Genomic DNA, 27740 nt, shown 5'->3' on the forward strand with positions numbered 1-27740 from the left:
TTTTAACATTTAGCCTGCTGATGGCAAGTGATTCTTCCTTTGCGACCAGTGCAGACCAAGATCAGCCTGCATGTCGGTCCATGCAGGCTGATCATGGTCTGCACTGTTTGCTATTCAGTCGGTAAATTTTCAGTGAAACACCAATTTGAATATAGATAGACCAGTCCATTTTAGAAATTTAGCAGGGTAAGGTGTTAGTGATTTAGCACCTGATATTGGCACTTGAACATTGTATATAAGATCTGTCAGTGAATTCTGTTATATAAAGCTTTGACACTGCTTTGTTTCTCATGATCAGCATGGTTGATGTTCTGGCATCTATAAACTATTTGTGATATGGTGCATTGAGTGTAAATTGTTTTTCTATGAACATGACAGCAAGTTCCAGACTAGACCCATTTCTCTACCTTCAAGGTCGAGGTCATACCTTGGGGCCAACTGCTTATATGCATAGAATGATTCAGTACAACTTACCAGTGTCATACTGGCAGCTTACCTGTTACTCATGTGGCAGTTACATGCCTCGTGTGTATCACAAATGTGTGAAGGTCACATTTAGGAGAATTATGCTGGGAGTATTTATAGTGTGACCTTGACCTATGTTTTAAAGGCCTTGTACACTGTCAAGATTTCATGGTCAAAACATACAAGTTATAGCATGTTTATAAAAACAATAACATAGAAATTGCACACTATCTAGTTTTATTATATACCTATATAAATTATAAATGTAAAATATACTGCATGTATTTTACAAGTAAATGCAACAGGCAGAAAATAAATACTGTATTTTACTATGTTAACCCTTAGCCTGCTGGTGGCAAGTAATTCTGCCTTTGCGACCAGTGCAGACCAATATCAGCCTGCACATCCGTGCAGTCTGATCATGGTCTGCACTGTTCGCTATTCAGTCAGTAAATTTTCAGTGAACACCCCTTTGCATGATAAGTGGTACTGCCCTAACTGAATGATGGGCCAGTCCATTTTAGAAATTTAGCAGGCTTAGGGTTAAAGTCCAATCCTGCATGTGTGTGTCTTGACTTTCATAAATATTCATTACTGGGTTCTATAGCAAGTTCAGAAAAAATAAAATTGTCAGTCAAGTCAAGATTTAAAGGTTCTCGATCAGTCAGAACCCTTGTAACATAAAATTGCAAACTGCTGATAATGACAATTTTTTTTTTCGTTGTACTTTTTATGCTCCTAACGTGGCATATTAAAATCGCACTGTCCTTCCATGTGTGTGTGTGTGTGTGTGTGTGTGCGTGCGCATGCGTCCATGTAAGTTCTCAGATCAAGCTACAGTTACTTATAATCCAGTTGTAAATACCAGGTGCACCATTTTTAGCTCACCTGCGCACAAAGTGCTCTAAGTGAGCTATTGTGAACACCGTGTCTCTGTTTGCCATCGTCAACCTGCCGTCTGTTGTCAATAGTTTGACTATTAACACTCTAGATGTCACAATTTTAGCCTAATCTTCATGTAACTTGGTCAGTATATTACCCTCAATAAAACATTGTAAAAGTTTGTTACTGGGTCATCTTGGATCAAAAACTAGGTCACTAGATCAATTAAGGTCTTTAAGTCAGATAATAGAAAAATCCTTTTAACCCTTAGAGGCCATATTTTCTGTTCGATCTTTTTAAAACTTTGACAGAAATTTTGTCTCTATGAAACTTAGTTCAAGTTCAAAACTGTATTACATGAGATCAAAAACTAGGTCACTACGTCAGATGATAGGCAAATCTTGTTAAGACTCTAGAGGCCACATTTTCTTTTTATCATTCTTCAAACCTTTTTCAAAACTTTTATCTCCTATGAAATCTAGAAAAATATAAAACTGGGTTCTATGAGGTCAGAATCTAGGTCACTAGGTCAAAGCATGAAATGACATTGTTAACACTCTTGAGGCCGCATTTTCTATTTTATGTCATAAATCTTTGTCAGAACCTCTATAAAATTAGCTCAAGTTCAAAACTTGGTTACCTGAGGGTTTAAGCAAGGCCACTAGGTCAAATCTTTGAAAAACCTTGTTCATACTCCAGAGGCCACATTTTTACTATCTTCATAAAACTTTCTCAGAATGTTTGTCTCAATAAAATCTAGGTCAAGTTCTGATTGGATTATTTAGGTAAAAATCTTGGTCACAAGGTCAAACCATGGAAGGACATTGTTTTCACTTAAAAGGTCACATTTTCTACCTGATCTTCATGAGACTTCAGGTCTGAATGTTTGTTTGTTTAAAATTTAGTATAAATTTGTAACTGGATCACTTGGGGAAAAACTAGGTCATTAGGTCAAGTGATAGAAAAACTTTGTTAACCCTTTGGAGGCCACTTTTTCAACTTGATCATCATAAATCTTTGTCAGAATGTTTGTCGTATGGAATCTAGGTCAAGTTCAAAAGTGTGTTACCTGAGATCAAAATCTATGTCACTAGGTCAAATTATTGAAAAAACTTGGTTTATGGTCTACCTGATCTATATAAATCATGGTCAAAATGTTTATCTCTATGAAAACTAGGCCTGTAGTTCTTTTATCATTTGACCTAATGACCTAGTTTATAGGTTATCTGGGGTGAGAAATAGGTCAGGTGATACTCGAAAACTTGGACTTTAGGTCTCATAAAATTAGTCATAATTTGGACAAAACTCTCCGGAAATTGCAGAGATGTAATCAGTATCAGTTCATCAGTGAACATGTTTGCGGTCTATACTCTACGTGGCATTGCTATGCTTCATTGTGTCTGAAAGGGCGGATGGACTGTTACTAAACTTAAACACTGACTGAAATAGGTCAGGTGAGTGATACAGGGCCTTCAAGGTCGTCTTGTTGGGTATGTGTGCGTCACAAACACCTTTTTCAGGTGTATCATTTTGAGGTATTTTTACGTCACAAACACATTCTTTCGTGTTCTTATTGCGGATGAAAACAAAAGGTTGCTATTGAATCGGAAACAGAAAATTCGGCTATTACAGACTTCCTTGTTTGCAATATCTTCACCCCAGTTTAATGTTGAAAATATTTTCGATGGATTTTTTGACTGTTAAATGATGTCTACTGATAATATATCTTAACAAGTTATGATACCTGTGAGGAAACCATCTCTTATTTCAGTTATAATTAAAATTCTATTTCTGAAATAATTCTTTACTCACCAGGTTAGTATCATCTCAAAATTATTCACTGATACCTATACCCAAATAATGATACCTCCCTGAAATCCGAGCCTTTCTTGGGGAGCAGTCTAGCTGTTAGGAAGAATTAGGAGGTATTTCACTAATGTAATCATTTTCATATCTTGAATGTAAATGTTTTTTTACCCTCACAGTGAATGTATTGTTCCCACTCGTGATAAATTTATGGATTCCTGGGGGAAGTTGTTGAATTCAGAATGTAGAGGAAGAATGAAATGATGGCTGCATCATGCCAAGTATGATATAATGACTATGCATAATGCAGTGCATGCTGCAAAAGATCAAGTTCATTAAGGTGGCGGTATCCCTTCTGAAAGGAAAATTGTCGTGGTTTGAAATTGTCATGGAACATAATTATGACAAAATCGATAGACATGGATCCATCATGTTACGGTTTTGACACGTTTTCCTTCCCTCCATTGCAAAATTGTGTCAACTCTTGTGGCACAGTTGAGCAACTTTCAGCCATGTTGGTTCAAGCTGAAGTTCATAAAATGAATTCAAAGGTCAAAAGGTGATATTTTCCTTTATTTTTCCAACTGAAAGCCAGCACAATGTACCACACAGTAAAACAATGTTCAGAATGTAATTTTCGACCTTGTTTAATGGCAAGGTCGCATAGATTTTCTTGATTTTATACCTGCTTTATTTCTTGCACTTCTGGTGATTTTACTCATGCAGGAGATGCCTCTCATGCTGTTAATGGCAGCTACAGATTTGTGCATTGACTAAATAGGGGTATCCAGTATTAGCTGGGTCAGGTTTAGGTCAGTGTTTTTGAATCACTTAATGGATTTTCTGAAATGTTCATGAACTACCTTTAAAATTTCATGAGATGAAAGTAATATTCTTGAACTTGAGAGATACTTTTTTGTATGCTGGACAATGTTTATGTGAAGTTACAATAAGATATAAGCAACAGTAACAAAGATATGACAGAAAAACAGAAGTTGCCGAAAAACATTAACCTTAAAAATAACCCAAGTATAACACCTTGGTGACCTTGACCTTTGGTGTAATGGGCCCAGCCCCTGCACATACTTTGTTTGCATGCTGAACAATGTTAATGTGAAGTTACAGTAAGATATAAGCAAAAGTAACAAAGAAAAACAAAGGTTGCCGAAAAACTTTAACCAAGAAAGCTTACGCCGACGCCAACACCGGGGCGAGTAGAATAGCACCCCTATGCTCCGAATAGTGGAGCTAAAAAGTAGCAGTACGCTACAAATCATAAAACTAAATCGGAACTTTATTGTTGCGCATCATTGAAGCATCATGACATCATTTACCATTACGGTCGTTCCTTTCTCATATGCTGTACAATAAGAAAAAGTCTTACAAATTTTCTTTATTCAGTAATTTGGTAAAATAAAGTATGAAAGAAAAATAATATGCAACTGGTTGTAAATGCTGATTGTAATATCCGGGTCTCGGGTAACTGTATTGGTGGTAACCAGTTACCGTCAAATGGAATATTCTCATCTGCATCTACAACCAGTGACAGATTACCAGTATGATAATCTGCCTTAAAGTATTTTATAATGTTCAAAATATTGAGATGTGCAGAACACAACTTTCAGCCATGTTAGTCAAGGTGACATGAAAGGTGATAGGCATTCTTGCATACCAGACTGGGATTTCTGGTGTTTTCAACCGTGCTGGAAAAATCCATCTTACACCAAGGGTGTGAGATGACTCTCGTGCTGTAAATGACGTATTACGAACTACATCTGCGTTGTAGTTTTGTGTAGTAATAATTGTGTTTTACGTAAAATGGGATAAAAATCAAATACCTTGATATTTTCTTTGTTCCTTGTAACATATTTCCCGATTCAAAAGACGTCATTTAACAGAAAAAACATAATGTTTCACTGCAGATGATCAAAATAAACTGGAACTGTTACGTTGTTTTTGTCTTTGTACTTCCTGTTTACGGACGTAAAGTTCCTGCGCTTTGTTAATGCGCTGCTATAAGAAAAAAAGGGTATAAGAAAATAATTTGTTTGAATTTATGTCTAATTTGCCATTAATCTAGTGGTAGACTCTTTAGTATTGATTATAAAACTAAGAGACAATTTATATAAGTATTGAGTGAGTGTTAAACCATCAATAAAGTATTAAGATGACTTAATAATGTCTTACATGAAACTTTTTTCAGAATAGAAATGTCATTTTAACGATGCGATAAATGGTAATGGTAGCTGCAAAGATATACATAAACTTTGAGTAGATTTACTTTGATAGCTTTCAGTGTTGAGAATAATGACAAAAAATATTACCTGAATGGTTTACTTAGATTTTCTGTCATTTTTCGCAGCAGTGGATTTGTTGCTAGGTAACATGTTTCATGTTACAAAATGGAAGTTGTCTGATTTATAAGGATTATCAGGCTTTGAAAAATTGCTTTAAAGGCACAGACCTCCAGATGAATTTTAGGCTGCTTTCTTTAAAATTGAAGTTTGGTCATATCATGAAAATTAGAACATGAGTTTTTGCTCCAAAACTACCAGTGTGTTAAAAATGCCAAATCAGTAAAAAAAAAAAAAGCATTCCCTATTTGGGAATTGAATCAGGGCCGCTGCTGCAACTAAAATTTTCCTGCGCTTTTGACCTATACCCCACAGAGGAATATGTGTTTGTTGGTCGTTAAATAGAAAGCTTTATAATTAAGGCAGTTTATCTCTAGTACACCGTTACAAATGCTTTTCAATTTTGAAAGGAAAAATTAGAAAAAAGAACTAATTCTTATGTGTTTTCATAACATATAAGTGTCAGTAACTAAGTTCGAAGCCTTTTTAAGAAATATAGCAATAATTTTCAGAATGCCTAAAAAGTTTCTTGTTTTTTTTTTTGCTGTCATTTGATCTGGAGGTCAGTGCCTTTAAATACAGCAGAAATGTTTCAGAAAAACATAGATGCTTTTTAAAGGTAGTCAGTCTGATTTTGAACAAATGACGAATTTGTTTGAAACTTCAATTTATATTTTTAAGAATATAATACCTAGGCAAATTAATACAGAATGTAACCTAAGTCAAGTTTGATAACCAGTCAGATTGGAGAAGTTTCTGAAGAGTTATGGTTTTTGAAATCATCAAAAATACGAAAATTGATGTCTGCTCATTTACTGCAGCATTTTGCTTTGTTCTCAGACATACTTATGTAACAATGTGTGCCTCTGTAAATGTAGGTCCTTTTTGACTATGAGGCAATTTGGATCAGTACATCCAGAGTTATGGCCCTTGAATTAGTCAAATTTGAGATAATTGATAATTGATTAGAGTATCCTAAAAGTCAAAAGTAATTTGCTTTGTGACAGTTTTGGTAGTCATGTTTTAGCATAAGAATAAATTTGATAAGCATACTTGACTAGATGGAATGGCATGAATATAAGAACAAACAAATATATGTAAGGCAAAATCCATAAGAAAGCTATTATTATAACTGTTCAAGATACTGACTTTTAACTTGGCATATAGGTAGATAGTGACAAGACGATATGCAGAGCACATGAAGCAAGTTAGTGTGTCAGATATCAAGGACTCGAATTTAGCTCAGATGTTGAATTTGACCCTCATATTTCGAGTCTGGAGCATAACTTAATAAGTGTTCAAGATGTTAATTTCAAACTTGGTATATAGGTAGATGGCTATGAGATGATCTGCAGAGCATTTGAATCAGTTTGGTAAGTCAAGGAATAAGGTAACAAATGAAGCTCAAAGGTCAATTTTACCCTCATATTTCCTGTTTGGAACATTACTTAATAACTAATCAAGGTATTGACTTTAAAGGTCAAGGTCACAGCAAGGTCAAATCTGTCTGTCATATTTTGTGCATAACTTGATAACCATTCAAGGTCTTGACTTCGAACTTGGCATAGAGGTAGGTGGCGACAAGACGATGAATGTAGCGCATAAACTTGGTTTGTAGGTCAAATGTTATATAGGGTCACAAATTGAGTTCAGGTCTGTCCTTCGTATTTTGTGTTCAGACTATTTGAGGTATTGACTTTAAACTTGGAATGTAGGTGGGTAGTGATGAGGTAATTTTAAGAGTGCCACAATTCATGTTATGTTGTCCAGAGCAGTACTTAAAATAACCATTCTAGGTATTGACTTGAAACTTGGCATGTAGATTGGTGGCAATGAGACAATGTGCAGAGCACATCCCCAGTGAAATAGGTTCATGAACTTCATGAATTTATTCATGAATTTGTAAGAATTCATGAATTATCAAAAAAAGTTCATGAACTACAAGGAAAAGTTCACTTACTTAAATTCATGAACTCTCAAGTTCAAGAATATTACTTTCATTTCATGAACTTGTAAATGTAGTTCATGAACATTTCAGAAAATCCATTAAATAATTTAAGAAATTCATGAACATGAAAATGAAATTCAGATAATGATTGAAATTGTGATTCAGGAACTACAGGGTTATGGTTTTCCCCTGTAAAAGATTTTCTAGAACTAGTATTAAGTTCTTGAACATTCAAGAACTTCTGAAGAACTTAAAGAACTGTTCCTGAACCAGCATAACAGTTCTTAGACTGTGGTTCTAGAACAATGACCATTGGTTCAAAAACTGCAAAAGTTCAATAACTTACAGAACTTTACCAGTTCCTGAACAGTTACTGTTGGTTTTAGACTAAGAAGCAGAATTGTTCATGAACACAGGTTCATTAAAAGTACTAAAATTCAAAACCTTTTCCTAGTTCAGTACCAGATCTTGAACCCAATTGTGAGTTTCTGAACTGTTCATTCATTTAACATAAAACTTAGGTTTATTACCTTTTACAATAATGAATAAGTTCATGAACTGTTCGTGAATGTTCATGAACATTAAATTCATAATGTCACATGATCAGTTTCCATTATTTTGTTGCATGCTGGGAAGTTTTTTTGCACATGTGATTTAGCAATTTTGAAAAATTTGTGCAGCAAATAAGAAGGATCGAAATATTTATCATACTACAGTTAGGAATGGTTTAAAAGGAGCATGAGTATACTGAATATCAAGTAAGTAATTATGGTGTTGTCATAAATCATTCATTTTAAAAACTATAAAATCCTTTTAAAATGTCACAAGTTTTCACGACCCTGAAATAGTTCATGAATAAAAATTAATGAAAATCAAAATTTATGTTTCATGAATTTCAATATTCATGAACTTGTTCATGAATTAAAATTCATGAAAATCAAAATTTATGTTTCATGAATTTCGATATTCATGAACTTCTTCATGAATAAATATTCATGAGAATCAAAATTTATGTTTCATGAATTTCAATATTCATGAACTTGTTCAGGTATTATTTTTAATTCATGAACAAGTTCATGAATATTGAAATTCATGTAACATAAATTTTGACTCTGATGAATATTTATTCATGAACTGTTTCATGAATTTGTTCATGAATAAATTCATGAAGTTCATGAACCTTTTTCACAGGGGCTGAACTTGGTCATGTTTGTCATTCAGGTGCCTATTATTATACCACTCACGCTGCGCCAGTGTGATATAATTCCTTAGCATTTGAACTCGCTACAATGATTTTATTAGCTCATCTGATTTTTTGAAAAAAAATGATGAGTTATTGTCATCACTTGAGCGGTTGTCGGCGTCGGCGTCGGCGTCTGCGTCGGCGTTGCCTGGTTAAGTTTTATGTTTAGGTCAGCTTTTCTCCTAAACTATCAAAGCTATTGCTTTGAAACTTGGAATACTTGTTCACCATCATAAGCTGACCCTGTACAGCAAGAAACATAACTCCATCTTGCTTTTTGCAAGATTTATGGCCCCTTTTGTACTTAGAAAATATCAGATTTCTTGGTTAAGTTTTATGTTTAGGTCAACTTTTCTCCTAAACTATCAAAGCTATTGCTTTGAAACTTAAAATACTTGTTCACCATCATAAGCAGACCCTGTACATCAAGAAACATAACTCCATCTTGCTTTTTGCAAGATTTATTGCCCCTTTTGGACTTAGAAAATCAGTTTTCTTGGTTAAGTTTTATGTTTAGGTCAGCTTTTATCCTAAACTATCAAAGCTATTGCTTTAAAACTTGCAACACTTGTTCACCATCATAAGTTGACCCTGTACAGCAAGAAACATAACTCCATCCTGCTTTTTGCAAGATTTATGGCCCCTTTTGGACTTAGAAAATATCAGATTTCTTGGTTAAGTTTTATGTTTCGGTCAACTTTTTCTCTTAAACTATCAAAGCTATTGCTTTGAAACTTGCAACACTTGTTGACCATCATAAGCTGACCCTGTACAGCAAGCAACATAACTCCATCCTGCTTTTTGCAATAATTATTGCCCCTTTTGGACTTAGAAAATCATTTTCTTGGTTGAGTATTATGTTTAAGTCAACTTTTCTCATAAACTATCAAAGCTATTGCTTTAAAACTTGCAACAGTTTTTCACCATCATAAGTGGACACTGAACATCAAGAAACATAACTCTATCCTGCTTTTTGCAAGAATGATGGCCCTTTTTAGACTTAGAAAATCATGGGTAGGACAATATTTCTATTACACAAAAAAAATCAGATGAGCGTCAGCACCCGCAAGGCGGTGCTCTTGTTTAATGACAAATCACTGTTGGGGATGTCTTATTTCTTAAACAAAGCTTGATGGCTTCTGTCGGTAATAAAACTGTCAATATTATTACATGTTGCAAATTGATCATTACTGCACTATGATGTTTTACATTGAATGAATGGATTTTTTGGCTGATTATTGAAATTAGATGTCTTTTCACACTATGATGCAGCATCATTTATCAATACTGCACCTTGCTGTTTAATTGGCTTTTACTGGGAGGAATGATGTGACATAAAATGCGAATTTAATGCTAGTTGCTAGGCGTAAAGAATCTGGTATTAACACCAATTAGAGGGATTTGAATTTCTCTCCCAGGTATATCTCTGGAAAATTGTAGGAAGATAATTTCCCATAAAGTTGATTTTTAGCTCACTTGAACCATGGGTTCAAGCTGAGCTATAAGTATAGAAGGATGGTTCGGCATCCGTAATACGTAATACGTTGTCCTGAATCTGGTGTTAACATTATTTTAAGGGCGGGCGGCGTCCACAAACATTGTCCGAAGCATTTCTTCTTCATGCATGGAGGGATTTTGATGGCACAAATGTCCATCATCATGAGACAGAGTGTCATGCTGAAGAACAGGTCCCTAGGTCTAAGGTCAAGGTCACACTTAAGATGTCAAAGGTCACATTTAAGAATGACTTTGTACAGAGCATTTCTTTTTCATGCATGGAGGGATTTTGATGTAACTTAAATAGCACAAATGTTCTCCACCATGAGACGGAGTGTTGTGCGCAAGAACCAGGTCACAAGGTCTAAGTTCAAGGTCACACTTAGAGGCCAAAGGTCAGATACAAGAATGACTGTCCGGAGCATTTCTTCTTCATGCATGGAGGGATTTTGATGTAACTTTGCACAAATGTTCACCACCATGAGACAGAGTGTCATGCGCAAGAACCAGGTCCCTAGATCTAAGGTCAAGGTCACACTTAGAGGGATATTTTGTGACTATGGCACCCATGTTTTTGTTGGAGTAACATAAAACCAACAGAAATATTGGTCATAGGGGACTTTCCAGAAAACACAAATAAATGACATAGTAGTAACTCTTGGATCTTTTGTGAGGACTTTACTTGTACCCTTACTTTGCACATAAGGTTGTACTAAGTGGAATTTTGTCATAAACCTGTTACAAATAAATGGGTAATAAATATTCAATAAAAATACAGATAGCAATATTTCATATTATATATTGATAATTTGTATATCAGAATTTATTTCAGGGAATAAAATTTTTTAGTGCAATAAATTTATGAGATGTTCTTTAGATAAATCTCGAACAGAACATATGTAAAATGTTGTTTAAATGTGATTGACAAACTCCCAAGTGTTGTGTTTGAATTTCTTAGGTAGGTTGTACATCAGAAAGATATGAGCCATGCCATGAGAAAATCAACATAGTGGCTTTGCGACCAGCATGGATCCAGACCAGCATGGATCCAGACCAGCATGGATCCATGCTGTTCGCTAACAGTTTCTCTAATTGCAATAGGCTTTGAAAGCGAACAGCATGGATCCTGACCAGACTGCGCGGATGCAAAGCCACTATGTTGGTTTTCCCATGGCGCGGCTCATATGTTAAGTACAGTAAAACCTCTATTAACAATACCTCCATAGAGCAAACATCTCCAGAGTATAACTTCTGTGTACAACACTTCTCAACAATTCCCCTTAGATTAAAATCTTTGTATTATGCGTTTTATTCGACCTGGCAGGGTGGAGTTAATCTCTGACTTATGCAAATAATGGTAATCCCAAAAAACGAGCAAAATAGGTAAAGCAATTTAATTGTTTAATTCCGTAATCAGCGACTAAAATTCAGTGCAACATTGGTTACAATGTAAGGTAGATAGCCGCTGAATAAAAAATCAGGTTGCCAAATATATTACAGTTATATCCTGCACAAAAATGCAGTGGACCATTGCGAAACTCCGCCCCGCCAGGTCGATTAAAAGGCACAATACATTGATCAACCTCTCCAAAACAGAATTCTCTTTTACTACAAACCTAACTGAGTGGTCCTGTTGTGGTCATTCTTAAGAGGGTGGGCTGTATTACATACCAAAGCACTATTTCTTTAACCCTATTAAAGATGCTGGACTATCTTAACTGTATCCACTTGAAATATTTTATGCCTGGCATTTTTATGCAAAAAAAAAAATCGTTTTAAGAAGATAAACATTTCAAATATCTGGAGCCTTATGCAAAGTGGTTGTCTGCGCTGGCTGTGCAACAAATTGCCAAATAACATTTTACAAATGAAATATATGTCTTATCATGAAGACCACCAAATTTGATGGGGCTTTGATGTGTTAGTTTATCTGTAAATTGCAGTATTACATTTTAAATTGCAGTATTATATGTGATTTATCACCTGTCAATGTAATAATTTAAGCATTTTAAATTTAAGAGTTGTTAAACTGTATTATTTTTGTAAAAAAAAAGTAAATCCTTGTATTCAGGATGGGGTATTGAAGTAGATGTTTAATATCTAAAATGAATCATAAAATAAGTTTGATTTAATGCATCAGCTTTTTCAGAAGGCTCACAGATGAACTGTCTGATTGACAGTTGCCCTTCCTCTGTTGTATGCTGTTGTTTTATCTTTAAGCTCTGTCAGTTGTCATTTGGTCATTTTTAGTTCTGCCCAAGATGGTTAAAAACCAGTTTTTGGGACTATGGGATTGCCCTTTTCTGTCCGTCTGTCTGCATTTTCATGTCCGGTTCATAACTCATTATCATTTATCAAGTGATTTCATTATTACTTGGCACAATTTATCAATGTTTCCCATAATGAAACATGGATGCCTAGCTCAAAGGTCAAGATCACACTTACGGGTCAGAGGTCAACAGGACTTTTTTAGCTTGATTACTCAAAGAAAGGTAGAGCTATTGAACTCTGCCATGTGCCGGTGTCCACATTGGCGTCCCGATATGGTTTAAGTTTCTTTAATATGTAAGGTGGTATCTCAGTACCAACAAATGGGAATTGATAGAAACTTCACACACTTGTTCACTGTCATGATCTGACATGCAATGCACAGGTTTTGTAACTCTACTTTTTATTTTTACAAAATTATGTCCCTTTTTGACTTAGCACTTTTTGGTTAATTTTTAGCTCACCATGAGCACTTTGGGATCACATTGTGTCCGTCATTCGTCCATCTGCCCGTCAAGTCATCCGTCTTCAACAATTTTGTTTAAACGACATCTCCAAAACCACTAAATGGATTTTGATGAAACTTGGCCTGGATGTTCCTTGGGTGGTCTAACAAAGTTGTTCAAACGGTTCCGCTTGGTTGCACATAGGGGCAGCGAGAGCTAAAAATAGAAAAACTTCAACAACATCTCCTCCTAAACCGATGGTCCGATTTTGAAATATTCCATACCTCATGTTTTTATTTCTATGTAAATGAGATATGAAACCAAAATTTGTAGTCCTGTTTGGCGCCATATAACCTGTACTGTGTTGGTGCGCCGTAAAACCCAAATAGATAAATAAATAAGATTTTGAAATAATAATCCTGCATCAACATTTTTACTTTAACATCTTCTTTTCTGAAACTGCTTATCAGAATTATACCAAACTTGGTCAGTAGCATCCTGGCATGGACCTCTATCAAGTTTGTTTTATTTGTTCACCTTGGCCCTTTTTTTAGCAGTGCTGCCAGATCTAAAAATAGAAAAACTTTAAACAACTTCTTGTCAAGAACTGCTTTATGGATCTTCATGATCAAACTTGCTCTATAGCATCATTAAAAGGTCCTCTCCCAATTTTGTTTAAATGGGGTCAGTCAGCCCCTATTAGTGGCTGCTAGAACTAAGATAAGAAATACCTTTAATGACTTCTTCTCATGAACCACTAGAAGGATCTTCTTTAAACATGGTCTGTAGCATCATTACTAGTTCCTTTCCCAAATTTGTTAAAATGGGGGCAGTCAGCCGCTTTAAGGGGCCACTAGGGCTAAAAAAAATAAATTTGAATGACTTCTTTTCATGAAATGCTCGCTGGATCTTCATCAAACTTGGTTAATTATGGGCCACTAGAGCTAAAATTAGAAATACCATTAAACGACTTCTTCTAATGAACCATTGGCTGTAACTTCATCAAACATGGTCCATAGCATTGTTATAAGGTCCTCACCCAAATTTATTCAAATGGGGGTACTTGGTCCTTTATGGTCCTAAAGCTAAAAATAAAAAAAACTTTAAATGACTTCTTCTCATGAACCATTTTATCAAACTTGATTTGTAGCATCATTATAAGGCCCTTTACCAACTTTGTTCAATTAGAGGTACTTGGCCCCGTTTAGGGGCTGCTAGAGCTAAAAATAAAAGTACCATTATATGACTTCTTCTCATGAACTGCTTGACGGATCTTATTCAAACTTGATCTGGAGCATCATTATGAGTTCCTCTCCCAAATATGTTCAAATGGGGGCTCTTGGCCCCTTTTATGAGCAACTAGAGCTAAAAATAGAAATGCCTTTGAATGATTTTTCTCATGAACCACTTGATGGATATTCATCAAACTTGGTCTGAAACATTATAAGGTTTATGCCAAATTTGTTCAAATGGGAGCTCTTGGTCCTTTTTAGGGGCCACAAGAGCTAAAAATGGTTCTGCTTGGTCCTTTTTAGGGAACACAATGTCATGAGTTAAAATTAGAAAAATATTCAATTTTGTATAATAAAGTTTTGTGTAATGGTTATGCATTTTAGGGCGTCACAGCAAAATATAGAAAAACCCTGTCAATGACTTTTATTTTTATAAACTGCTTAAAGGATTTTCACTAAATTTGGTTAGAAGCAAGGTCCTCCTCTTCAGGTGAGGGACTTGGTCCCATTTAGGCCGCTTATAGTTGAAAAAAACAACACAGATGCCAGGGGCGGAGCTAGTTTACCCTATATGTTTAAGGACACAGGGCTCATTTTTGTCGAACCCGCTTGCGGAAGCGAAAACATAGTTGTCCAAATGGCTGTTCGGTGTATGTGCGTGCATCCGTCCAGATTTGTTTGTCCGGACCATAACTTTGACTTGCATGGAGCAATCTCATTTATATTTGGCATGAATGTTAACCTCAGTGAGACAGAGTGTCATGCGCAAACTGCAGGTTCCTATCTCAAAGGTCAAGGTCACACTTGGAGGTCAAAGGTTACATTTAATAATGACTTTGTCCAGAGCATTTCTTCTTCGTGCATGGAGGGATTTTGATGTAACTTGGCACAAATGTTCACAACCATGTGATGGAGTGTCATACACAAGAACCTGGACCCTAGGTCTAAGGTCAAGGTCACACTTAGAGGTCAAAGGTCAGATACAAGAATGACTTTGTCTGGAGCATTTCTTTTTCATGCATTGAGGGATTTTGATGTGGCTTGGCACAATTGTTCACCATCATGAGACGGAGTGTCATGTGCAAGAACCTAGAATTACTTCCCTTTGTTGTTACTATAAATAGCTTATATTGTAACTTTTTTATTACTGGTCGTAGGGAAAAATCAAGACCACTTTCCTGTAGTACAATATGCATGTTACATCCAATTTTGAGGTGAATTTTGACCTATTTCTACTGGTAAGGATTTTTGTGTGGACTTAGATTTTTTTTAAGATTTACTTCCCTTTGTTGTTACTATAAATAACTTATATTGTAACTTTTTGCAATAATTTTTTAGCTCATCTGATTTTTTGAAAAAAATGATGAGTTATTGTCATCATTTGAGCGGTTGTCGGCGTCGGCGTCGGCGTCAGCGTCGGCGTTGCTTGGTTAAGTTTTATGTTTAGGTCAGCTTTTCTCCTAAACTATCAAAGCTATTGCTTTGAAACTTGGAATACTTTATCACCATCATAAGCTGACCCTGTATAGCAAGAAACATAACTCCATCTTGCTTTTTGCAAGATTTATGGCCCCTTTTGTACTTAGAAAATATCAGATTTCTTGGTTAAGTTTTTATGTTTAGGTCAACTTTTCTCCTAAACTATCAAAGCTATTGCTTTGAAACTTGGAATACTTGTTCACCATCATAAGCAGACCTTGTACATTAAATAACTAACTCATCTTGCTTTTTGCAATAACTATTGCCCTTTTGGACTTAGAAAATCAGTTTTCTTGGTTAAGTTTTATGTTTAGGTCAGCTTTATCCTAAACTATTAAAGCTATTGCTTTAAAACTTGCAAACTTGTTCACCATCATAAACTGACCTGTACAGCAAGAAACATAACTCCAATCCTGCTTTTTAGCAAAATTTATGGCCCTTTGTACTTAGAAAATATCAGATTTCTTGGTTAAGTTTTATGTTTCTGTCAACTTTTTCTCTTAAACTATCAAAGCTATTGCTTTGAAACTTGCAACACTTTGTTCACCATCATAAGACTGACCTGTACCAAGCACATAATCCATCCTGCTTTTTGCATTATTGCCCCTTTGGACTTAGAAATCATTTTCTTGGTTGAGTATTATGATTAAGTCAACTTTTCTCATAAACTATCAAAGCTATTGCTTTAAAACTTGCAACAGTTTTTCACCATCATAAGTGGACACTGTACATCAATGAAACTTTAACTCTATCCTGCTTTTTGCAAGAATGATGGCCCTTTTTAGACTTAGAAAATCATGGGTAGGACAACATTTCTATTATACAAAAAAAAATCAGATGAGCGTCAGCACCCGCAAGGCGGTGCTCTTGTTATATTTGGCATAAATGTCTGCCTCAATGGGACAGGGTGTCATATGCAACTCCTAGTCCTTTTGACAGCTGGCGGGCTTGACATGTTGCCCATGGGCAACTAGTTTTACACTCTGCTTTACCTTGCAGTAAAAGAGAAAAAAATAAAATGAAAGAACACAGGCTATAATTCAGAACAAAAGTCGCAGTTTTATTGGTCTACTTAAGGGTTTAGAGGCTGTGGTCACCCTGTCTAAAAGTATAATAGCACATGGACTTCCTTTTTTTGGCAGATTGGGAGTCAATTTTTAGCCCTTTCTTTTTATTTAAAAATATCTTTTGTTGAGCATGACATTACATGTCAGTTTTTTATCTATGAAAAAGAATTTGAGGTAGAAAAAAAAAACTGAATCCCAGGACTGTTATTCGTTATGTGAAGTTGTCCACCTGGTGTTTTAATTGGGGTTTCACACAGTCGGCCAAGAGTTACAACCCTTCACTTAGTGAACAATATGCATTCAGTGACAGAAAGTTGGGGTACCATTGTTCTGTGGACATATCTAGTTATAGTTATTTTTATTTTGGGGTATTATTGGAGTAGTAAGCATCTATTTTAAAAAAATGGTTGAACTTTGTAAAAGGGGAATGACTCTGGCAGTGTAAGGTCATTGAACATTTTTGTTTAAATAATTAAAAGCAGAACAATTTTAAAGATTCTATGCCTTAAGCATGCCAAGTCATTGATTTAAAATTTGCTTTAGCAGTAAAAAATGAATAATGAATGTAAGAAACTTGATTATGAGATCTTAAATGATGAGAATATTTAGTCTATGTTTTTATTTTATTTATAGTCTTGAATCTATCACTGTATTTTGCAATTTTGCAACAGTCATACTTTTTTCTCTCTTTTATCTTGTATCATGTGCTTATCATAATTTTCATCTCTATCTTATGTATCCACGTGTTCAATTTCATTTATCTCTTGTACATTGTATCAGTCATCTTTTCTCTCTATCTCTATCTGTACCACTGTGTTTCAGTCATCTTTCTCTCTATCTCTATCATGTAGTCCACTGTGCCTATCCAGTCATCTTTTCATCTCTATCTCTCTTGTACTCCACTGTGCTTATCCAGTCATCTTTTATTCTCTATCTCTATCATGTACTCCACTGTGCTTATCCAGTCATCTTTTTCTCTCTATCTCTATCATGTATTCCACTGTGCTTCATATTTTCATCTTCTCTCTTGTATCCACTGTGCTATCGTCATCTTTTCTCTCTATCTCTATCATGTATTCCACTGTGCTTATCCAGTCATCTTTTTCTCTCTATCTCTATCATGTATTCCACTGTGCTTATCCAGTCATCTTTTTCTCTCTATCTCTATCATGTATTCCACTGTGCTTATCCAGTCATCTTTTTCTCTCTATCTTATACATGTCTTCCACTGTGTATAGTATTTCATCTCTATCTCTCTTGTATTCCACTGTGCTTATCCAGTCATCTTTTCATCTCTCTATCTCTATCATGTATTCCACTGTGCTTATCCAGTCATCTTTTCATCTCTATCTCTCTTGTATTCCACTGTGCTTATCCAGTCATCTTTTTTCTCTATCTCTATCATGTAGTCCACTGTGCTTATCCAGTTATTATTTCATCTCTATCTCTATCTTGTATTCCACTGTGCTTATCCAGTTATTATTTCATCTCTATCTCTATCTTGTATCCTGCACTGTACTTTATCCAGTCATCTTTTCCATTTCTCTATATTCTATTCATCTTTATTCCACTGTGCTTATCCAGTCATCTTTTCACCTCTCTGTCTCTATCTTGTATTCCACTGTGCCTATCCAGTCATCATTTCATCTCTCTGTCTCTGTCTTTTTGGCACTATATTTATCTTGACATCTTTTCACCTCTCAGTCTTGTAGTCTACTGTGCGTATCCAGCCATTTTTTCATCTCTCTGTCTTTATCTTGTATTCCACTGTGCTTATTCAGTCATCTTTTCATCTCGCTATCACAATCTTGTATTCTATTGTGCTTATCCAGTCATCTTTTCACCTCTATCTCCATCTTTTTTTGCAACTGTACTTATGCAGAGATCTTTCATCTCTCTATCTCTATCTTGTATTCCACTGTGCTTATCCAGTCATCTTTTCATCTCTCTATCTCTATCTTGTATTCCACTGTGCTTATCCAGTCATCTTTTCATCTCTTTATCTCTATTTGTATGCACTATGCTATCAGTCATTTTTTTTCCCTCCTTTTCTGTGTCCTTATTATCCATATATTTTTCATCCTGTATCTTATCTTGTATGCTGCTAGTGTTGATCTAGTTAATTTCATCTCTCTTTCTCTAATATGTATATGTCACTGTGCATATTTTTTCAATCTTCTCATCTCTCTTGTTTGTCACTGTACAAAGTGCTCAAGGTGAGCTATTATGGTCAGCCTAAATGAGTTGTTTTCCAGGTGTCTTCAACATTTTGACTGTTAATTTTAGCCCAGTCTTTTTTTGAAACTTGTGAAACATGTATGAAAAAGGGAAAAAATTGCACAGTACTGCTATGTCACTGTTGTTACATTACATACAAAAGGGAGTTAATTCCACAGTACTTCTAATATGACACTGAGTTGTTAAAATATACACAAGGGAGATAATTCACTCAGTTTCTCTGAATTCAAATTTAATTTGATGATACATACACAAGAGAGATAAAAGCACATTAATACTATTTTACTGTGTTTTGATATATAAAAAGGGAAATAATTGCTCAGTTGTAATGTCACTGTGTTGTGACATATATACACAAGGGAGATAATTGCCCAATATCTTTGAATTCAAATTTAAACATACACAAGGGAGGTAATTGCTCAGTACTGCTATGTCAATGTGTTGTGACATATATGCACAAAGACAACTGCACAGTTCTGCTATGTCACAGTGTTACAATATGTTACATATATGCACAAGGGAGATAATTGCAATTTTTTTTTGAATTCAGATTTAGATATACACAAGGGAGATAATTGTCGCGTTGTTGTTATATATTAACACAAGGGAGATAATAGCACAGTTCCTTTGAATTCCAATTTTGATATACACAAGGGAGATAATAGCTCAGCACTGCCATGTCACTGTGTTGTGACATATATTTACACATTCAAAGACAACTGCACAGTTCTGCTGTGTCACTGTGTTGTTGTAAATATACAAGGGTGATAATTCCACAGTTCTCAATGAATCCAAGCTTATACTTGATAGGAGAATTCATATCAACTGAATGTCTTATGCTCAGAATCAAAACTTCCATGATTATTTACGCTGATAAAAAGTATTGTATATAAATCAGACAGTACTGTAATCGAATCTGGGATCTGAATGTGTGGCGGCTTATTTAGATATTGTCTTTTTCAGTTTGAATAGGCATCTCACAGCAGAATTAATCATTCTTGTCTATGTAATAATATTATGTATTGAGAGTTAAGAGTTTCTCTATTATATAATTGTCGGGGTAGATAATGGATAATATGATTACTGTGAATTTCGATACGGCAAACCGATGATTTTTTTTTTGGGTGGTCTATTCAAACTGATGAAAAAGTTGTCATCAGAATTTAAACTAACTGTCAGTCATAAAAGTTATAGTATTATTAATATTGTGTGGTTATGTATATAATTTTGTTGATATTACAAAAGAAGGTTTATACAAAGATAGGTAATTTATATCTGCCTAAAGGTGATTTACGTTCAATACTCGCTCATATTTAACAAGACATTTAGTTTAATGGATAAGGGGTTCAAACAACTAACATTGTACTAAGCAGGGTTAAAACATTTTATGTTGTACTATGTAGGCTGTTTCAAAGGCTTTCATTTTCTCTCTGATAATGAATTATTGCTGTTGTGAGACAAGATCAGTTACTTCCCTTGGCTTAATTAAAATCATAGCCGTAAAAAGGTTAAAGTTTTACTTGAAAATAACATCAAGAAATGATATAAAAAACATTGCTTTACAAAGTAAATAGCATAAATCATTAAACACATTATGTCTTTCTGCAAAAAAACATACCATGCCCTTCGTAGTCTAAAATATAAAGGGGTTGCGTTTCTGGACTTCTTGACACCATGCTAGAAGAACTGTTACATGCCCTGTTTACTCTGGCAATAATATCTGAGAGTTAAAATTGCACAAAACAATGTTTAGCTTAGTTTTCAGCCATTTTGATGGTTATTGATTTGACCCTGGAGGACGCCATTTGCAAAACAAAAGGGAGATGACTCTAGTAAGGCAAGTTGACTGATTTTGTCTCTTTAGAAATTAACAAGGTAAAGTCTTTTTTTTTTTTTTTACCAAAGATATCACATTGAGCCTGCCTGGAAAACCAACATAGTGTGTGGACCAGCATGGATCGACAGATCAGCTGTCGCTAACGTTCTCCAATTCCATAGCTTTAAAGCGCACATGGAGCTACCAGACTGCCGTGACAGCGGTCTGGACATGCTGGTCCAACCAAGTTGGTTTCATGGCGGCTCAATTTATGACCTCTGATGCAAATAGCTGAGCTGTAACTGCCCTTGTCACTAAAGTGTAAGCTGATCAGTTATTGGATGTACAGTATTCGGACAGAGTAATGTTTTTCTTTGTTAAAAATTTGTGCGACATAATCTATAATTATAGTTAAAGATTTGTTAATTTCAACATCCACAAATGACACATCTTTATCTCTAAAACTGAAGAAAGCATGTACATTGTCTTGTAAAAGCAAGAATGAAATATGCAGACTTTATTTCAGTGTTGCTGTTCTTTCACCATTTTTATTTTTTGAAAATAAAAAAAATTTGCGGGGCATGAGAAATATGTGAAGGATGGCCTGTATGTTCCATAAATTCTGTAATCCTGTTATTGAATGATTTTTATTTATTTTTTTTCTCTTAAAACAAGGTAAGGGGGTGCGCACAGAACTTAATATTAAGATATTTATGCCATAAAATATGTTTTTCTTACACTAAATTTTTGTTTTGCAGATCAAAAAATATCTCCGATTCGGTCTTTATTGTGATAAATGAGTGTGTATTTTTGCATTTTTATTGAATCCGATTTTTTTCGCTTAATTTATCGTTCCCTCAAATAGCAGCATTTCAATTTATATATCAAAAAGATATTATTTTATTTGTGTCAAGTATTAGATATCTGTGACTCTAGGTTTCCTGGGATAGCATTTTATCTCTCAGGTGTTGTCGCTTATAAAACCCTGTACTGCCGTTGGAAAGTTTAAAAGCACTTTTACCTGGAGTGAAATGGTCTACCAGTACATTTGCGTACACCAGATTTAAATGTTTTATTAGCGTTACGATAAAAAGAAAATCTGTATGATTTGGGCTGTGTATTGCATAAAAGTTAAATCTCACTAAATTGTGCATTTACATTTAATTGGATGAAAGCTTTAAATAGAAGCTTGAAATAGTAAATAAGAAAATATGATTTTTTATTTTCGTGATGGATTAAGAAGCGAAAAATAATTCAAGTTAAGGTATCTGGTAACCCCATAATAATGATAATTATTAAAAAATAATAAAATTTATGGCTATAAAGTACTGCGTATTGTAAATAAAAATGAAATTTTATAAAGAAAAATATTTATTGAAAAAATAAAATATTGTAATCAGATGCTTTACTCCAGATTTATTGATGCTTGCTTAATATTTAGAATGTTATAATTAATTGTAGCTTTAACCTGACAAGGTCCTAATTTTGCAGCCAATATAGAGAAAACAGAATAAATTTGTTGTTGCTGGGGTGTCTAGATGTCTTAATGAAAATATTCTCTAGGGGAAATTACCATGTTGTTCAAAATGAATAGATAAACTGGATAATTTGTGCTCACAATAATAACAAAATGGATAAATTGCACTTTCTTGGAATTAATAGCCTTGTTCTGGCTCTCCTGGTAAGTATTCAGATTTTTATTTTTTACGAGGTAAGCTGACTGGTCAGACTGAGTGTTGTAATCTGAGGATTTGTCAAGTAAATTATGAAATAAATACTGCATCTCAAACAGTGATTTTGATGCTATAACATAATAATTGTGACATACAAACAGTGACTTAAATTTGTTGCATATTAAAACACAGTTTTGGTCTCCTTATTTTATTTGAAAACAAGTTGTGTTAAAATTGTTTTTTAATAATAAACTATTAGAGAAAAAAAAGTTGAAATTTTTTATAATATTTACTAACTTTCATTTTTTTGTTGAATGCCAACAAACTGACATGGCATCATTGAATCTAATAGTTCATTATTTTCTAGTTAGTGCCATACAAAAAATCTGGATTTTCTCTCACTTTGTTGGAGATGTATTTCAGAAAAACTCCAGACAATTTATCAAAATGAAAACAGTGAATTTAATATGAAAACAGGATTTTCCTTCTATTTAAGATGCAGTTATATTAAAGCAACTATTTCATTCTTATTATGACTGGATAAAATCCACTCAAAATTGGACAAAATACAATATTTTTTGGATGTGGTCATTGCCTGTATCCAAAGTACAAACAAACTGAAGGCAGTAAAGTTTTGTTCTTCTAGGGTTATTTTGGATTTTACTCAGAAAGAAACTTTTGATTTGATATTATTTAAAAAAAAAAAAAAGCATTTTTGAGATTGTCTGTTGAACATTTTGTGCTGTTACAAAACATTCTGTGGCTGAGTGGTTATGGTCACTGACTTCAAATCATGCCCCTTACCGATATGGGTTTGAGCCTCACTTTGGGCGTAGAATTGTTCATGTGAGGAAGCCATCCATTTGGCTTACAGGTCAGTGGTAACTACCCAGGTGCCTGCTCATAATGAAATAATACCTTGAGGGGCACCTGGGGTCTTCCTCTGCCATGAAAGCTTGAAAGTCGGTGTGATGTAAACAACAAACAACAACAAAAAAGAATATGTTGTCATATGATGTAATTTTTCATGATTCAAATTTGTTCAAGAAAATTGCACAATAGTTTTAACATTACAATTAAATAAAGTCAATGCAGCTGGTTATATAATTACATATAAATCTTATCGTATACATTGTCTGCATAAATTTAAGTAAAAAGGGACGTTCTTAATATGGCAAAAAGATATTTAATTATGTTAGAATTATAAGTGAAACTTTAGTACACAGATCTTAAAAACATTGCCTGAGAAATACACTGCAGTAAAATTGTTTTACTTTTACATGGAGACATTAAAATTGAGTGGTAGGATATGAATTATTTTTGTTTAAACAATGCGTATAATTTTTTTTAGAAATTAAAGTATATTTTGAGATAAAAAATGCTGTGAATTTTGAATGTATTTTACATACACAGTAATTTGATTTTAATGCACTGAATTTGCATGATGCAACAACAAATTGCACAGATAAAATTGTAATGAATACAATCTGTAAAATGCATTTGTCCCCGAGGATTTGTAAACATTTCACTATGAAGTATCATTTAGTTTCCTGGGCTTGCAAAATTGAGTCACGTAGATGCATACTTAAAGGCCTGGTGTTCAAAATAATGAGAATTATGCTACACTTTGTTTTCAATTCTTTCCTCACAATTTAATTATTTTCAAATTATCTCCTTTTATGTTCTAATTGTGCTTGCTGGACTAAGTCAAATTTATATAAATATACATTCACATGTCGTTTACAATACTTTTACATACCTGTTCTCCCCATGCAAGCCAATTTCCACAAATTTAGATCTGAGACAAATGATTAAAGACACAATCTTGTATGGATCATCGGAGAGAACAAACGCCCCAAATGTTAATCCAGGAACAATGGTTAGGTTAACTGCTTGCCGTTGAAAAACGGTGTTAAACCCAAAACAAACAAACAAGAGCAATCAGAAAAAGACAGAAAACAAGATATTAATGCTTCTTCCCAGACGAAATGTTGACCATGGTCACCATGGTTTTTGATGGTTGACCATGAACTAACGTGGTCAACCATCAAATACCATGGTGAAAACATGGTCAGGACCACGGTCGGCCATGGTCAACCATGGTGAGATAAGATTGGCCATGGTCGACAATGGTCAGAAAAGACAATCAACAGTTTGACCATGGTCTACCGTGGTCAACTTTTTTCAACCACGGTTGACCATGGACTGCCATGGTCATGTTAGTAATTTTCACAATTATCAAGTTTTACAATGCACCAAAGATGCCTGACTGCATTTTGGCTCCAAAAGTTTTCCTAGATAGAGATTAGTTTTCCAGCATTTATAGACAGATTCAAAGGTAAACTTTCATAGTTTCATATAATTTGTTGTCATCATAGCAATTTTATGACAAATAAATGATTGACTTGCAAAAATAGATATAGACTGAAACTGTCATGTATTTTCACGACCTTTCAAATTTATATTTATACATTTAATTACTTATCTGTGTTGGTGAAATATTTTGAAATATTTTAAACAAACCTTATAATTTGTAAAGTGCAAAACATTGTTTCAAATATACTGATTTTAAGATATATCAAAATAGTATATTTTGATTTCTCGTTACAAAGTAAGTTTTATGCCCCTGAAGGGAGGCATATAGTTTTTGAACCATCTGTCGGTCTGTCGGTCAGTCTGTCGGTCTGTCAGTCTGTCCGCAATTTTCGTGTCCGGTCCATATCTTTGTCATCGATGGATGGATTTTCAAATAACTTGGCATGAATGTGTACCACAGTAAGACGATGTGTCTCGCGCAAGACCCACGTCCGTAGCTCAAAGGTCAAGGTCACACTTAGACTTTAAAGGATAGTGCATTGATGGGCGTGTCCGGTCCATATCTTTGTCATCCATGGATGGATTTCAAATAACTTGGCATGAATGTGTACCACAGTAAGACGACGTGTCGTGCGCAAGACCCAGGTCGGTAGCTGAAAGGTCAAGGTCACACTTAGACGTTAAAGGATAGTGCATTGATGAGCGTGTCCAGTCCATATCTTTGTCATCCATGGATGGATTTTCAAATAACTTGGCATGAATGTGTACCACAGTAAGACGACGTGTCGTGCCCAAGACCCAGGTCCGTAGCTCAAAGGTCGAGGTCACACTTAGATGTTAAAGGTCATTTTTCATGATAGTGCATTGATGGGCGTGTCCGGTCCATATCTTTGTCATTCATGCATGGATTTTAAAATAACTACGCATGAATGTGTGACACAGTAAGACGACGTGTCGTGCGCAAGACCCAGCTCCGTAGGTCAAAGGTCCTAAACTCTAACATCGGCCATAACTATTCATTCAAAGTGCCATCGGGGGCATGTGTAATCCTATGGAGACAGCTCTTGTTTCACATAATATACGCAAATTTTCAGTATATTTACATAAGTAACTACTACCAAAGAAACGGTCTCTCAGAATTTTGAAATTTTCTCCAATATGATTTTATGGAACAGTCAGTTTCTTTTATCAAAATTTAGCCACCAACAATGTTCCAATATAAATTATAATATCATCGAACAAGATGTCAACAATCTGAGAGATGCTTCCCTCCATATTGCATACTTCTTAAAATGTAAAAAAAAAATGCAAGTCGATACATCAATTAATGAAAAAGGAATTAAATTTTAGTAGTCAGATATAACACTTGATTTTATTTCTGTCCATTTTTAACCTCATGTGAGGACTGGTTCTCACCATGAGCATTTGAGCTTTTGTGTTTGCTAGTTGTCCGTCGGGTATCTGTCAAGACTGACCATTGTCGACCATGTTTTGTTAAATGGCACCACAGTTTTTTATAGTCAATAATCACCATGTTCGACCATGGTTGACCGTGGTCCACAACCATGGTCAACAACCACGGTCGACCATGGTGATTATTGACTATCAAAAACCGTGGTGTGATTTAACAAAACGTGGTCAACCATGGTCATATGACCATGAACTACCACAGTAGACCATGGTAGTCCATGGTCATATTACCTTCATTTTGCCTGGGTTAGCGTAAAATCATATTTATTTCCCATCGGATGCATTTCCTGAAAGTAGCTATTTGTCACAAACAGCATATGATCACTTGACAAAGTCCTGTTAGGAAGCAAGCATACAGCCATGTTCACCAGTGAAACCTCCAAACTCCCCATCCCTCCCCACTGTTGAATTAATATAGTCCTAAGAGGTTCAAAGATTTAGCTAATACAGGTTATCATTAAACAGTGAGAGATTGTATGATTACAGTACAGACAGTTTCATTATCATGTGATTTCTCACGATCTACATATGTAATAAACAATTATTTTTTTAAAGACAGTTTCTAATACATGAAACTTTAATGTTGCAATGTCAGGTATTTGCTGCTACTATGTTTAAGTATTCAAATATGTGACGGGAAACAATTTTTTGTTTCATTTTGGCCTGAAAACAATTTCTTTATGCAGCTGCATAATAGTGCGAATACATCACATTGACAGCAATATAAAAAAGTGTGTATCATTTAAATATAGCTCAAACTGTCTTTAGAAAAATAGGATATGAATTAATGTCAGAGATAAAAAACTGACAATGTAATGGCATAAATTGGTTCCAACAATTTTAGTCAGCGGGGAGCTGAAGAAATGGAAGTTTAAATAGGATAAGCATTCGAAGATTTCTCTCTTCTTTTTAGCTCACCTGAGCAATGCTCAGGTGAGTTTTTCTGATCACTCAATGTCCGGCGTCCGTCGTCTGTCTGTCTGTCGTCTGTCGTCTGTCGTCTGTCGTCTGTCAACATTTAGCTTGTGTATGCGATAGAGGCTGTATTTTTCAATTAATCTTCATGAATTTTGGTCAGAATGATAACCTTGATGAAATCTAGGCCGAGTTCGAAAATGGGTCATCTGGGGTCAAAAACTAGGTCACTAGGTCAAATCAAAGAAAAACCTTGTGTATGCGATAGAGGCTGTATTTTTCAATTGATCTTCATGAATATTGGTCAGAATGATAACCTTGATGAAATCTAGGCCGAGTTCGAAAATGGGTCATCCCGGGTCAGAAACTAGGTCACTAGGTCAAATCAAAGAAAAACCTTGTGTATGCGATAGAGGCTGTATTTTTCAATTGATCTTCATGAATATTGGTCAGAATGATAATCTTGATGAAATCTAGGCCGAGTTCGAAAATGGGTCATCTCGGTTCAAAAACTAGGTCACTAGGTCAAATCAAAGAAAAACCTTGTGTATGCGATAGAGGCGGTATTTTTCAATTGATCTTCATGAAAATTTTGGTCAGAATGATTACCTTGATGAAATCTAGG

General features: G+C 34.8%; 1 protein-coding gene across 7 annotated transcripts in view; it reads left to right on the forward strand.

Annotated features, from left to right (window-relative positions):
• The window catches only part of LOC123522952 (ADAMTS-like protein 4), a 142694-nt gene that overhangs the window by 55320 nt on the left and 59634 nt on the right, over positions 1 to 27740 (forward strand). Inside the window, exons 1-2 of one of the 7 annotated variants that reach the window (XM_045300492.2) lie at positions 21760 to 22005; positions 22305 to 22422. The exons of 4 other annotated variants lie outside the window; for them this stretch is intronic. In XM_045300492.2, the coding sequence (XP_045156427.2) occupies positions 22372 to 22422 (51 nt within the window). In that variant the 5' untranslated portion in view covers positions 21760 to 22005; positions 22305 to 22371. Of the gene's footprint in view, positions 1 to 21759; positions 22006 to 22286; positions 22423 to 27740 lie in introns of those variants that run through there. 2 more of the 7 variants (XM_045300494.2, XM_045300493.2) reach the window with 2 other exon arrangements.

The sequence above is a fragment of the Mercenaria mercenaria genome, chromosome 8 (genome assembly GCF_021730395.1).
Source record: "Mercenaria mercenaria strain notata chromosome 8, MADL_Memer_1, whole genome shotgun sequence".
NCBI lineage: Eukaryota > Metazoa > Mollusca > Bivalvia > Venerida > Veneridae > Mercenaria > Mercenaria mercenaria.